The following is a 15134-nucleotide window of genomic DNA, read 5'->3' as shown; positions in this document are numbered from 1 at the left end:
AATAAAGGAAAATACACAGGGAATAGCGAAGGGAAGGAAACCAGGACTCAGATTAACAATTTGGAACAAGAGGGGAAAATAAGCATCCAACCAGAACAGAATGAAGAAACAAGAATGCAAAAATATAAGGAAAGGCTTAGAAAACTCTGAGACAACTTGAAACGTTCCGGCATCTGAATCATAGGGGGGCCAGAAGGAGAAAAGGAAGAGCAAGAAATTGAAAACTTATTTGAACAAGTCATGAAGGAAAACTTTTCCAATATGGCAAAGGAAACAGACTTCTAGGAAGTCCAGGAAGCCCAGAGAGTCCCAGAGAAATTGGACCCAAGGAGGAGCACACCAAAGCACATCATAATTAGGTTACCCAAGATTAAAGATAAGGAGAGAATTTTAAAAGCAGCAAGAGGAAAGGAAAGAGTTACCTATAAAGGAGTTCCTATAAAGCTATCAGCTGATTTCTCAAAAAAACCCTTAAGGCAAGAAGGGGCTGGAAAGAAATATTCAAAGTCATGAAAGGCAAGGACCTGCATCCCAGATGACTGCATCCAGCAAGCTGTCATGTAGAATAAAAGGGCAGATAAGGAAGTGCTTCCCAGATAAGGTCAAGTTAAAGGAGTTCACCACCACTAAACACTGATCATATGAAATGTTAAAAGAACTTATCTAAGAAGTAGAAGATCAAAAACTATGAACAGCAAAATGGCAACAAAATCCAACTATGAACAACTGAACCTGAATAACAAAAACTAAGGAAACAACTAGAACAGGGACAGAATCACAGAAATGGAGATCACACGGAGAGTTATCAGTGTTGAGGGAGAGGGGGACAATGGGGGAAAAGGTACAGGGAATAAGAAGCAGCATAGTTAGGTACAAAGTAGACAGAAGGAGGTTAAGAACAGTGCAGGAAATGGAGAAGCCAGAGAACTTATATGTAAAGCCCTTGGACATGAACTGTGGTGGGGGAGCAGTGCTGGAGGGTGAGGGGCGCAGTACAGGAAGAAGGAAGATAAAGGGGAGAGAAAAATTGGGACAACTGTAATAGCATAACCAATAAAATATACATTTAAAAAAATGATGTGACAAAGGCCATGCCAGTTCTTAATGCTTCAGATGGAGCCCTGGCCAGGTGACTAAGTTGGTTGGAGTGTCATCCCATACAAGAAAGGCTGCAGGTTTGATTTCCGGTCAGGGCACATACCTAGATTATAGGTTCAATCCCTGGTTGCGTACTTATGGGAAGCAACCAATCAATGTTTTTCCCTTACATTGATGTTTCTCTCTCTCTGTCTATCTCTCTCCCCTTTCCTCTTGCTCTAAAATTAATAAACATAGTTTTTAAAAAGCGTCACCTCAAAATGACCACATCGATGTCAACTTCAATAAGGTAAAAGTAAAATCCACTCACAGCAAGGGAGGGCAAATACATGTAAATGTTCAGTCTACTATATTCTCTTAAACAAAAACTCTACAAGAGAAATACAAAATCATCCTCCCAAAACTAACTCTAATTCCTAATTTTCATTAACTTCTCATAGGCATCCTCTTGGTATTATCTTTTTTACAAATATTAGTTTATTACAAAAGCAGTCTTTGAAGAAAATTTGGAAAATCTTTGTGAAGATTTGTGAAGTATATGAAGCATTCATATACTTCACAAACAAGTAAACAAAACATCATCACTACACTAACCCAGGTATAACACTCATAACATGTTGGTATATGTCCTTCTGGTTCCCTTGCTGTTCTATTGTATTATTTCTACAGGGAGATACACACATATTTATTTTCCGATTAAAATATCATACCATGCATATAGCTTGTGGCTATTAAAACTTTTCAAGATAATTTAAATATTTTTCTCTTCCTCCCTTATTTAAAAATATCTATATGGTAATGACTTGCAAATTTAAATGCCCAGCTCTGGCCTCTCCCCTGAGTCTCAAAGGCCTAGACAAGACCACTTAATAGGTAATGCCATTTGACTTTCTAACACACATCTCAGACTTAATGAAACTCTTGATTTACCCGAAAAGCCTGCTCCTCCTTCAGTCTTTTCGATCTCTGTTAGAAACATCAGGATCCACACACCACTCCATCTTTGGAGACATCTTGATTTCTTTTTTACTCTCATTGTCCCTCACCACACAACAAATCTGTCAGCCTAACCTCCAAAACACATCCCAGAGCTGAGTGCTTCACTCCCTCCCTAATCTCAGCTCCTGTCCCCCCACCATCATCCAGGATCCTGCACTACCTCCCAGCTGCTCTCCTTGCTTCCACTCTTTGCTTCTCTATATGGTAACCAGAGTGATCTTGTAAACACAAAAGTCAATTACATCATGCCTCTGCTCCTAGACCTTCCCATTGCACTTAGAATAACATTTAAACTTTTCCCATGGCGGATAAGGCCTTTCTGTAATTTGGTTTCTGCCTACTTTTCTCTTCATCTCTACCACTCTCTTCCTCTTTCACTCTGTTTCAGACACCACTCGCTGACTTTGTTTCCTTCCAGCACTGCAAACTTTCTCTTGCATCAGGTCCAGTATTCGCTAATTCCATGGCCAGGTCTTGGCCCAGAGTTACCTCTTCAGGAATGCCTTCCTTGACCATTCTCTCTAAAGTGTCTACACCCTCCTAATGGCCCTTTTGCATTCTCTGCATAGCATTTACTGTATCTGATGTTTCCCTGTTTATTTCTTTCTTGTCTTTCCATTGGAAAATTGCTGCTTTTAGAACAATGACCTTGTCCGTCTTATGCCTCTATCCTCTGCACTCACTGCCAGGCATATAGTAGGCTACAATCGATGATGACAAAATGAGCAAATGAATAAATATTCAGCAGATTCCCTATGAAGTACCTGTAGACACAATCCCCTTTCACTCCTTTCTCCCTACACCAGCCTAATCCCAGACCTTATCACCTCATATCAGAATGACTGAAGCTCCTTCTTTATCCCTCTTATGCAATCCCCTCCAACCATTCTGCATTCTGCTAGTTAATCTTCTCATTATATCAGTGTCTGTCACAACCCTGTCCTTCAGGACAGGCTAAAGTCTCATCTCTTCACCCTCCAGGGCTGCTGCAACTCCTGCCCCCTGAGTTCTGCCAGCATTCCTGTCCTTAACCCTTACCCAGCTGCAGAAACACCACCTCCGTGTTCTCTGTCTTTTGCGTTTACGTTAACCTGCTCACTCCAGCTGAATTCTGAGGGCATATACTGGTTTGGTTTTGGTTTTGGTTGTTTTTTTTTTGCCTCTCATAATGCCTCTAGAAAGTTACAGGTAATCTAAAAAATTATTGTTGAATTGAATGAAATTATTGGACAGGGAACAAAATATTGTAGGTGAGTTGGCTACCCCATCTAAAGGGATACTATGAGAACAAGCAGTGATTCGGAATGAAGAGTAAAATACTTGGAGGTGAAGCAAACCAGCCAGACTATCAACAGGGAGATGACAATCTTGTTCCCACCGAGAACAGATGGTCACTGTTGTCTTGAAACAACATTTATGTTAAGTAGTAGAATAAAGTACATGTTTAGAGGACTTTGAACCCGAGATTTTACTAGCAGAAGGGAAAGGGGACTGTCATTTTACTATAAATTACTGCATCATAACTAGCACCCCACAGGCAATCCTTGTTTGCTTCCCCAGTAGCCCTGCACCCCAGGTCGGTAACCTTGATGGGAGCCCAACTTCTCAGTGCTCTCAGTCCACAGCAGGGAGCTGAGTACCGAGAACTCTTAATAGTTCCACCAGTGAACCTGTTTGCTGTGTGCCGAGGACGGCCCTGCGCAACGGCGAGGGGAAGCGGAAACTGGGGAGAAGCCATTCTTCTCCCCACGGCCATTCTTCCCTGTTTGTCTAAATTTGAAGTGTGGTACAACAGAAAGACTATGTATCCCTGAACACAGGATAATCAGCCCTGCCCATTCAGGCATACCAAGGCCACAGTAACAACATAAAGACTTTTGAGCAAATACCACACCCTCTTTTGTTAATCCACATACTTTCCCTAATCAAATGTCCAGGCAAGAAAACAAAATCTTTACTGTTTTATTTACTTTAAATAAAATTAAAACATATTGTTTAAAAATAAACATGTTATCACCTCAAACACTTAGCTCAAATGAAAATCATGGCTACATTCATCTGAGGGAGAAAAGAATGTTCTTAAAAAATTTGCTGACCATTCTAGGGAACGAGTAATGTGAATACAAGGTAAATAATTATTGAAAAATATTACCAGAATGTACATATCTAAGTAACTGTTGTTTTTAATAATTCCACACAAGAAGTGTCATACAATGTACTCTACTAGAGCTGCCTTCCTGAAGTCCCCCTTGGAACCCCTCTTTGTGATTGCCTTCAGGACCATGTAAAGAGGCATCTGAAACATAGCTCCATTCATATTACAGATAGTCCCATCTTATCTTTACCTCAAACTGATATTACCTAATTTAACTGGCTTCCTTGAATACTAATGCCTATGGTTCATGCCAGAAACCATTCAATGTGTTGTTTATAGATATGTGTGGACATACACACAATAAAAGTGCAACTTGGAGATAGGGCTGGCCTCTGAAGGTGAGGAAAATAGGAGTGCTGAGCAGAGCAAAGGCTGTGTTCAAATTTATCATGTTAAAAAGCAAAACAAAACAAAACAAAACAAAACAGGCCCTGGCTGGTGTAGCTCAGTGGATTGAGCGCGAACCTGCAAACTGAAGGATCCCAGTTCGATTCCCAATCAGGGCCCATGCCTGGGTTGCAGGCCAGTTCCCAGCAGGGGACGCATGAGAAGCAACCATACATTGGTATTTCTCTCCTTCTCTCCTCCCTTCCCCTCTAAAGATAAATACATATTTTTTTTTAATCTTAAAAAACAAAAAACCAGCCAAAATAGAGTCACTTTTGCTAAGCCACATCACCAAACTGAAGTTAACGCCTAACCTAATTGCAGTTTCAACCTCTTCCAGAAGTGGAATTTTAAACTGCTCAGTTGAAATCTCCTGAACAATACTAGTGAGGCATTCTTCCTGATAAGACTCCTCGCCTTCCCCTAAGGGAAGGTGTCCTTGCCTGAAATAACTCTCCTTTAATGTCTCAGTCCCACCCTCTTTTTGCCTAGAAAAACCTTCCATTTTGTACAACCTCTCAGGGTGCCCTTTGGTTGGTAGATCTCATGCTCCCAGACTCGTGAATCGCTTAATAAAGCCAATTAGGTCTCCAAATTAACTTGGATGAATTTTGGTTTTTTGCATCCGTAATGTTCTCTTTTTTAATTTAAACGTTTCTAAAGCAAACGTGACCACATGTTAACATTTGTTAATTCTGGTCAGTGGGCCCTCCACTATTTGCCACATCGTTAAATTTGCCATATTTTTGACACTTTCTAAGAAAAAAAAAGGAAATTCTCCATCAAAGGAAAAAGATTTCATACCACTGAACTTATTTTTAAAAATAATTGTACTCCAGTTTTTGAGAGCAATTCTAAAAGGATTTCCAGATATGTTTTTTGGATAATGCTTTTATCCTTGAAATAAGTGACAGAACCAACCCCCACCACTGCCACTGCCACTGCCACTGCCGAGATGACTACTTAGAAGGCACAGTACCCAGCATGGAGGGGTAGGAGGTAAGGGAAGTCTCCCTCCTTTTTCAGCCCATGATTTGGGGTTAACCTCTTGTTCCTTGCAGGCAAAGCCATGACTTGTTTGTCTTTGTATTTCCAGGGCCGACCACAGTACTTAGAATATAATACCCTCCATAGCTGGAATGAATGAATGAACGAATAAATGAACAGTCAAACTAAACAGTCTAGGATTTACAAGCCTATTAACTCATCCATGAGCCAGAAAGTCAAGAGAAGGGAGAGAGCAGAAGGGTCAATTACTTTACAGTTCTGCATTTCTTAACTTATTCCAGTGAACAAGTTAAGAACTCGTTCCAGTTTAGCTTGAATATCACTGGATAACTTGTATGTTGTTTTTATGCTTCGCCTCTCAAAAGGAAGAACAATGAATTTTATCTTTTGTATGATGGGAGTAATAGAACTTCATGAAGCCTTTTGAGGTTTCCGGGCAGAGTGATATTAACATATTGTCTTAACACCAAAGCCAATCCCAGAGGAAGAGGAGCACCCAAAAAGTGTGAAATAAGCTCATTTCTCTATACTCTGATTCAAGGGAAAACACAGTGAGTTATGTCACCTGGAATCTTACTTTGTAATAGACAGGGATCCTGATGTTCTATTTGCCATTTAAAAGGGCTAGAGCTTATGCAAGGAAGGGTAGACTGGATTATATTGTTAAAGTAAAAAGCAAGGGCAAGTGTGACAGAGTCTAAAACAGAATCAAGAAAGAACTAAGTTGCTAGTACAACCTACCGTTACCATTTACCCATCTGCTCAATGAACAGAGGCAGAAAGTGAGGCAGAGGTTACCACGATCTTTAGTTGTACATCAAGAAAAAAAAAAGGATAAATTCATGGCTATTTTAATCCCCAAAGAATGACAGGAAGAGGCCTGACACATTAAAGAGAAGAGATCAAAACTTCAAATAAAGATTTAAAAGAATGATAAAACGCAGCAGGGTGTGAATGTAAGGAAATTATCACACTTAAGCCAGCTGGTGGAAGTGTAAATAGGAATAACCTCTGGGAGACAAGTTTACCATGTGACAAAAGCTTGAAAAATGTTTCTCTCCTTTGATCAAGTAATTCCACTTCTCGAAATACTCAAGGAAATATTTGCACTAGCACATAAAGATGTATGTATAAGACGATTCCATCAAGCACTGTACATTATTATAAAAGATTGGAAACCATCTTTAGGCCCAGTAATAAAGAATTCAATAGATCATTGCATATCCAATCAAGACGATTTTACACAGCCTATGTAAATTACAATATAGATCTACATTGAATGACATGGAGAGTTGTTCATGTTTTATAATTAAAAAAACAAATCCTAGGGCAATATATGCAATATGATCCCATTTTTGTAAAAATGAAAGGATACACATCCAAATGTTAGCAGCTGTAACTCATGGATAGTAGAAATGTTTACTGACTGTACTTTTCTACTTCTAATGATGAACATGAACGAAAAGAATAAAGGGCAGGAGAAGCTCTGGTTCTGCCACTACCATTTCTGCTTTCTGGTTGTGCATTTGATCAGAAGGCAGTGGGACACAATGTCTTATTCCTACACTAACCACCAAGTTGCTTGATTTCATTGAACCCCTGCATACAGATGCCTTCATGTATACCCTCAGAGATCTCAACCTGTTTTTATTCTCTGCGCCCCCAAATTGTCAATACAAAAAACTGTACCACTAACATTGCAAACTCCAGAAGCACAGGGACCACACTTAATCACACTGTACAAGCTTTGTGGTGTTTTCTTATAGCCAAGAGAAGCTCAATGGCTGTTAATTGGTAATGAATTAGACTGAACATTACTAGGACTAGGAACAGTACATTTCTGTTGTTTTAACCCTTCATTATTGACTAAGACATGAATAAGCACCTGGTTGTTCAATGCTGCAAAAAAGTGCTCTTATTTCTTAACTTTCCCCAGCAAAAGAACTAAGGGCTCCTATTTCTTAACTTTCTCCAGCAAGAAGTCTTGAGTGTTGCCACATGCCTGCCTTCTCAAAGTGCCTGTCAGAGAGGATGGAAAGGGGAGGTATTTTAAATATCATCCCACTGCACCACTAGTTCAATGCAGGGAGTTGAGATGGAGACCTAGTCCCCTGAGTGGCACCTCTCTCCCATGACATAATTACATCATGTATCTCCCACATGAGGTAGTTATATTTTCTTTTTCATGTAGAAGTAAACATCAAGTCACACATACACATGAATTGTCAGAGCTCAAAGTTTCACGCTAGCAGGTTTTTTCAATCACACAAGATGCCTAAAGTTCAAGAGGCTTTCCCAAAAATCTGAAAATGATTTTGAATGTGAAAGACCAAAATTCTAAGTCTGAAGCTTCTACTATTGGTCCTTGACCTAGAACATACCAGGCAAATGAAGCAATTCCTGAAAGCACCAACACCCCACTTTGTCATCACTACTGAAGTACAGCACGGTTACACTGCAGACATACATGTATACCTGTGAATACATATACAATATCATGCTTGCATCATCTCTGCACACGAAATTAGCAAATACTTCTCAGGAAGATCTCTATACTTTCAACTTGTCTGGTCCTTATGCCTAAAAGTATTAGGGTTTTTTTTTCATTCAATCTGTGTGCTTAGCTCCTTGTTTTTATCTTCCATAAATCACTCACTAATGGCAATTATTATGCCTAACATTTTGTTCCTTTTCTACAATGATGAAATGAGGATATATAAAGTTCTTGGAACATGGTAAATAGCTAATAAATATCAATTATTTTATTATTATTTTAAAATAAAACTGAGACGGCAGCATGCTGTAGTGGTAAGGGAGAGGGTTCTGGAGCCAGGCTTCTGGTATGTGAATCAGCTCTGCCTCTAATTAGCTATTTGTGATTCTGAACAATTTTTATAACTTCTTTGTGCTCAGTTTCTCCACCTGTAAAATGAAGATAATATTGTTCCTATTTTATGAGACAAATGAGTTATAATATGTTAAGACTTAGACCAGTACCTCTCATACAGTAACCATTATACAAGCATAAGCCACTATTATTTGTTTATTTCAATCATGAATGTCCAGAGGGTCATTAATGTTTTTTCTACATTTTGCACTTTTGTCCTCCTTGCTCAAAATCCTTATTTTTTTAAATATTTGATCAAGTTCTACATCCACTGTGTTTGAAAAAACAAAGATTTTTAATAAATTTTCAGGACATTATTAATATTTTTATAGTCTATGAAAGCACTAAACCCCAGTAAGAAGAAAAGGTAGTTGACAACGTTTGGTGCTCGTACAAAAACTGTATCATGACATTTAATGCAGCAGTGCCTCAAATACCAAATGCAAACATTATTATGAATAGCCTAATTCAGATCTAGTCTTTCTCTGGGCACAGGAAGTCAGTGACAATTAAACTGAAATAAAGACAAGTCTATAACACTTATAAGAAACTGTTTTGTTCTTCCAGCTCAGAAAAAGTCAGTGGTGGATCTTTTCTCTCACGTCTCCCTGAGCTGTGGATTTAGAGAAATGGTTAACCGTAACAAGTCACACAATTATACTTGGTGCTCAACACAAGACAAAAAAAAAAAGGCTTACATGATGATTCTCAACGCGTGGAAGAGTAGGCTTGATAAAAGCATGAGAGAGCTAGGGCAGTTGTGGGAGAATGGGCACTGGTGGACACTCCCAGTTGCCTCCTTCACTTTGCCCTGCCCCTACACCAGGCAGTACAGCTTGCAAGAAGCCACAGAATCTGAAAAGTGCAGGGACATTCTTTTCCCACTGTGAGGTAGTCTGCTCACTCTTTCTTGAGATTGGAGGGGGGAGAACTAGCCTCTTGAAAAATAAGATTTTTAACACAGCAGATGTCAACATGTCCTTAATAGGAAGCACATTAATTTTACCCCATAAGCAATTCCAGGGGTTAGTTTGTATCATTCTGTGTAGGAAGGTAAAGAACATGAACCCATGCAGAATATACTGATGGCCTTATTTCAACAGTTTTACTTTTGCAAGTTGATCTATTTGACAAAATAGGCACCCAAGAGAAAAAATTTTTTTCAGCTTCAAAATTGCAAAACATCACGTTATTAGTTTGTTTAAATATTAAACACTGAACAAAATATAGGACAATTAGTCAGTTCTGCTACTGAAACAATTTTTTAAAAAACTAATTCCCTCTTGCTTTTAAGGGAAATTCTTAACATGCATTGATCAGAATAGCTTATGGCCAATTAAAAGCAAAGTTTGGGGAGCAGTTTGGAACCCTGGCTCTGCCCCTTCGGTTTGTATGGTCTTAAACAAATCATGTGGCCTCAGGCACAACATCTCCAAGCTTCATTTTCTTATTCTATGTGAGGCTTCGTGTGAGCCTCAGGATTTTTGTAAGGACTTAATGATATAATCCATTAAGAATATAATAGTCTCTGAGACATAGTTAAGTCATCAATGAACAGTGAGTTTGAAGATTATATTAATACTAGTTATGTCCTTATTAATTGACTCCTTTAAATTATACTTAAGGCCAACTTCCTTAGTACAGCTCTCCCACCCCCATACACAAAATGAACCTTCAAAATAGGAATATCCAATATTTATTCTTGCTTGAGAATTAGGAAAACTTTTATATTTTATTTAACTTGAGGGGGACTCTTACACAGATTGCATCGCACATTCTGTTCCATTGGATGTGTCTGATATTCTCAGTGCAGAGAGAAGGTGTATGAGGAAGAATATCCACCCCAAGGCAGCTTCAATCAGCCATTGGCATCACCATGAAAAGCCCAAACCAGCCTCTGCATGAGAAGTCCTCCAACTTCAACTTTTCTTCCTACCTTTCTTTCTTAGGATCTCAAAGAGGTGATAATAGAGATGATGATGACAACGATTAATTTGATGGTAATGCTGATGAGGATAGCTACATTTGTTCTGAGCCAGGCACTACAAGCACTGGGTAGGTATTACTTCACTTAACCTTCCCACCAGTAATAAGAGATAGGTACTATAATTAGCCCCATTTGAAGTATAAAGAAACTAATGTGTAAAGAGGTTAAATAACATGCTCACTGTCACGTAGTTTGTGACAGAGAGCCTACTGACAAGCAAATATGATTGTCAGTCTACGCAAATCTCACTGCTGCTTTCAAGACTGAGTATAGGATTAGTTGCTCTCCACCAATTAACTCCATCCAACCCACAGTCTCTTTTTGTCTGAGTCGCGCTTTCTGATCTCAGCTTTTACAAGGACGGAGTAGCAGCTATGGAAAGCGGTACATCCATCAGTAACTTCAGTTTGACTCCCAAATGAATTGCCCCTCCTGGTGTGCAACAGCTAGGAAACCTAATGTAGGGGGGACCTTATGCCTTTTGACTAGACCTTTGGTCTCCAATATTGATATACAGTACACATTAGTAATTAAACTCATTTTATTTTTTAATTTTTTTAATGGGTTTTTTTTTTTTAGATTTTATTTATTTATTTATTTATTTATCTATCTTTAGAGGGGAAGGAGAGGGAGAGAAACATCAATGTATGGTTGACTTTCGTGCATCCCCTGCTGGGAGTTGGCCTGCAGGGAACCAGTCTGCCCAGGCATGTGCCCTGACTGGGAATCGAACCGCGATCGTCTGGTTCGCAGGCCCATGCTCAATCCACTGAGCTACACCAGCCAGGGCTAAACTCATTTTAAAGATGAAGAAAGAGGTACGAGAAATGGTTTGCTCATAGCCACACAGCATGTGGAAATAAAATCACCTATGAAGCTCAATATGCCCTCTGGAGGTCCTTACCACCTCCTTATTCCTGGCTTCTAATTCCTCCTTTCAAACTTCTTCACACACTACCAACCCAGAAATAAACCTCCTGTGAAGCCAGCCTTTGCAAAGGCCGTTAAAAGACTACCAAGTCCTAAAGTAGTGAGAGCAGTAATAACAAGCTGACCCTTCAGAAGGAGTTTCACATTATCTTTTCAGCAGAGTCTAGATTTCTCAGGGCAAGACAAAAATGTCTCCAAACACTCGTCAGCAGTTTTCAGTGGTGGAAAAACTGCAGTTAAAACACCTCTGGTGAGAACTTACACAAGGAGTACACATTGATGTGCTCACATTTGGCTGGTACAATTTTGATTATGAATTGGACTGTGAGTTGGACCCATGTCCTTAGTTCTTCGCTGGAGCACTATAAATGTAAAAATGTCAGCTACAGGCCATTCCTTTTGTTTATTTAAATGGAGAATTTAAAAAAATCACTTTTTCCACTTCAGGGCTCCTTTGGACCAGGGGAATAAAAATAGCCATGTTAGCAGGAGCCAAACTTTTTCTGAAAATATAAAACAAGAGGGGAAAGAGCCCTGCTGGGGACAACTGAAGTCTTGAAGCAGCTGCCTCAGGGCAAAATCTCATTTCAACCACCTCTTTACTCTCCCCTTCTCAGCGGAGCCTCCGTGGCGCGCCCAGCAGAGCCAACCCCGGGCCCTTCACACTCCCCTGCCGGCCACCTGTCAGAAGCCCGAGGGCGTTTCGGGCAAGGGGTTAGGGAGGGGGCCCTGTAGGTCGCTCTCAGGACAGTGGTGGCCGGAGACTAGCGTGAGGGCTAGAGTTCTCGGAGACAAGCTGGCCCAGCCCTACGCAGGGACCCGTGCACGCTCAGGTGTCCCACCACGGTGGCCCAGGGGACCAGCACTCCCGGGTCTCAGGAGTGCCCCGCTGCGGACTCCCGGGGACTCGGCCAGCAGCGCCCCGCTCGGCTGCCCCGTGCTGCGCTCTGCGGGCTGGGACCGGGCGGCCGTTAGTGCACCTCCCCGTGGGGCGCGTCTTACCTGTTAATCTTGAGCACGAACGCGCGGCGCTCAGAGGTGGGCAGCGTGGCCATGGCGGGGCGCGCGAGCGGTGGGCCTCTAGGGTCGGGGTGGCGGACGGAGGGGACCCGGGGTGCCGCAGAGCCGCGGCAGTGCACTCGGAGCGAGCCACAGCCGCATCTGTCAGCGCTGGCTGCAAACTTCCGCGTTTCCACCTTCTGCGCTGAGATGACCCGGGGGGAGGGCCCAGTCTTCTCTGGGCGGCCAGCCCCGCCACCCGCGCCGGCCTGGCATGCGGGCGGACGAGGAGGGTGTGGACGCAGCGCGGACTGCCCTCCGGATGCTGCCACCCGGCGCTCTGCCCTCCCCGACCGCAGGCAGAAAGGAGCGCGGGCGGGTGACCCGGCGACCACTGAGCTCCGGAAACTCCCTCTGCCAGAGCGGCGAAGCGGCGGGGGCTCAAGGGCGAGGGGTCGTCCCGCACCTCCCGGGGGAATCCCGGAGTTGGCAAGTCGGAAAACCAACTCAGGAACTTTCTACCCGAGGCCTTATTAGTAGTATTTATTATTATTATTATTACTATTATTATTTCTATTACTATTTTTTTTATTTTTAAATCCTCTTACTTTAAGAGAAAGCAAGACATGTGAGAAAGAAACATTGATAGGTTGCTTCCCGTAGCTCCCCACTCGGGAATCCAGCCACAACTTCTGTGTCCTGACCAGGGATCAAACCCTAATCCTTATTCGCAACCCTTTGGTGTAGCGGCCCACACTCCAGCCAAGTCACCCCGCCAGGGCAACGCTAGGCCTCATTAAGGGGTCACCCCCTGACTAGGAAAAAGCAGCTTAAAAACAAATAAACAAAAGACAACAACAAAAAAACGAACCAGTGGATACTTCAGAATACAAATAAACTTTTGCAGACAATATGTCCATCATGCTTCCTGGGGTACCTTAAATAATAATGATCTATCCAAGGAATAAACACACAGCCTGGGGTTAAATGCTTTTCTCCTGTGAAATACTGCACACAGCTTTCCTGTAATTCAAGAATATGCTGCCGCCCTGTTTATTTCAGCTTCGGAGTAAGAATTGTACTAAGAAGCCCAGCTCCAAACTCAAGAGGAATCAGCAAGTCCCATTGCTTGCTGGAGTGGGAAAGTCCATGTTTCTTTCAACTTACTGGTTTGCACTAAGGCTTCCTTTACTAGAACACTCGCTGAATAATGCCTCTGTCAACCTGCCCTTAAATAAAACGCTAAAGCAAGATATTTTTGGTTCAAAGCTGCACTACTATTCAATGTGTTAGCCACTAGCCACAAGTGGCTAGTGACCATGCAAAGTGATGGTTAGTCTGAATTGAGATGTGTTGAATGTGTAAAATATACACTGAGTTTTGAAGACAGTACTGAGAAATTAATGCAAAATACCTTGTTGATGATTTTTTTATGTCAGTTACATGTTAAAACAATACTTTTCATATATTAAGTAAATAAAACCTATTAAAATTAATTTCACCTGTTTATTTTCCCTCTTTAACATGTGTTGCATTAAAAATGTTTTAATTACATATATAGCTCATGTGCGAGGGTCACATTATATTCCTATTGGACAGTGCTTGTTTGCAATTTACAACCTAATACCGAAATGCCTGAGCACTGAGTTTGGTCTGTTCCCATCACCTTCCTTTCTCTGGATTTGGATGCCTTGGGGAATTTAGCAACACTGCAAAGCTGGTTAGGTAACCTTTGCTCCCAAATACCAATGCCTTTAAGCATCTAAGACAAAGTTTAGTCTAACATTGCATGGACATGAAAAAGAGATCCAAAGATAAGAAAGCTTCTTGAGATGTGGAGTTTCTGACTTTCTAAATTCTCTGAAGTATTCTTACGGCACTGAGATTTGTAAGTGTAGGGAAGGAAAAGTAATTGTCCTTCTCCCCTTTAAGTTCTTCTGGCTGGACTAATGATCAAATTAATGTAAGACATATTAACAGGAGAAAAATAACTAAATCCATTACATATGGGCATATGGGGTTTCCACAAGAATATGGGGCTGAAGGACAGATTGGGCTGTTGAGGCTCATACTCTATATTCCACTTTGAGCTAAGGAGAAGGGGGTTGTGGTTCGGATCTTTAAGGGGCAGAAAGGTAATATACATGGAGCTGGAAAAGCAAGTGTCTGGCAAATAAATGCTTGCTGGGCCATCTTTAAAAATAGGACACAGAGAGGACTCTGGTCAAGGACTTGTTATGTTCCTCCCTGTCTGTCACACTAGTTTCTGTTGAACTGTGGTTATCCATGATGATATCTCCCTTTTGGGAACAGGTTCTCCATCTAAATTCTTTGAAGCAGTTGAGGGAAGATTTTTCCTCATTCTTTTCTTTCTTAAAAAATAATCAGCTTAAAATAATCAACATCCCAAAAGGCATATTTTGGGGTGGCAAACTCAGCTCCCCCCCATAACCAAACATTTAGATAGAAACACAATTCTAATTCAATTGTTCTTAAAACAATTAAGAGAACAATACTATGAGTACTTCTTCAAACTGGGAACAAATACAAGGTGAAATTTTAAAACCAGAGTCTTTATTTCACTATATAGTAAGTTGGCCTTTTGGATGGGCTTCTTTAAATTTCTGAATGTTTGTGATATATACTTTCATATACTTTATTGAAAAAATATAATACGAGCATCT

At 41.0% G+C, this 15134-nt stretch overlaps 1 protein-coding gene across 2 annotated transcripts in view; it reads right to left on the bottom strand.

Annotated features, from left to right (window-relative positions):
• DOCK8 (dedicator of cytokinesis 8) overlaps positions 1–12677 on the bottom strand; it is a 221000-nt gene extending 208323 nt beyond the window's left edge. For both annotated transcript variants that reach the window (XM_037061714.1, XM_037061715.1), the window contains exon 1: positions 12454–12677. In XM_037061714.1, coding sequence (XP_036917609.1) covers positions 12454–12506 — 53 coding nt within the window. In that variant the 5' untranslated portion in view covers positions 12507–12677. The remainder of the gene's footprint in view (positions 1–12453) is intronic.
• Positions 12678–15134: the final 2457 nt, after the last annotated feature.

The sequence above is a fragment of the Sturnira hondurensis genome, unplaced genomic scaffold (assembly GCF_014824575.4).
Source record: "Sturnira hondurensis isolate 20B ecotype Veracruz unplaced genomic scaffold, ASM1482457v3 Scaffold0013515, whole genome shotgun sequence".
NCBI classification, from domain to species: Eukaryota; Metazoa; Chordata; class Mammalia; order Chiroptera; family Phyllostomidae; genus Sturnira; species Sturnira hondurensis.
This window is presented reverse-complemented; position numbering and strand designations above follow the sequence as displayed.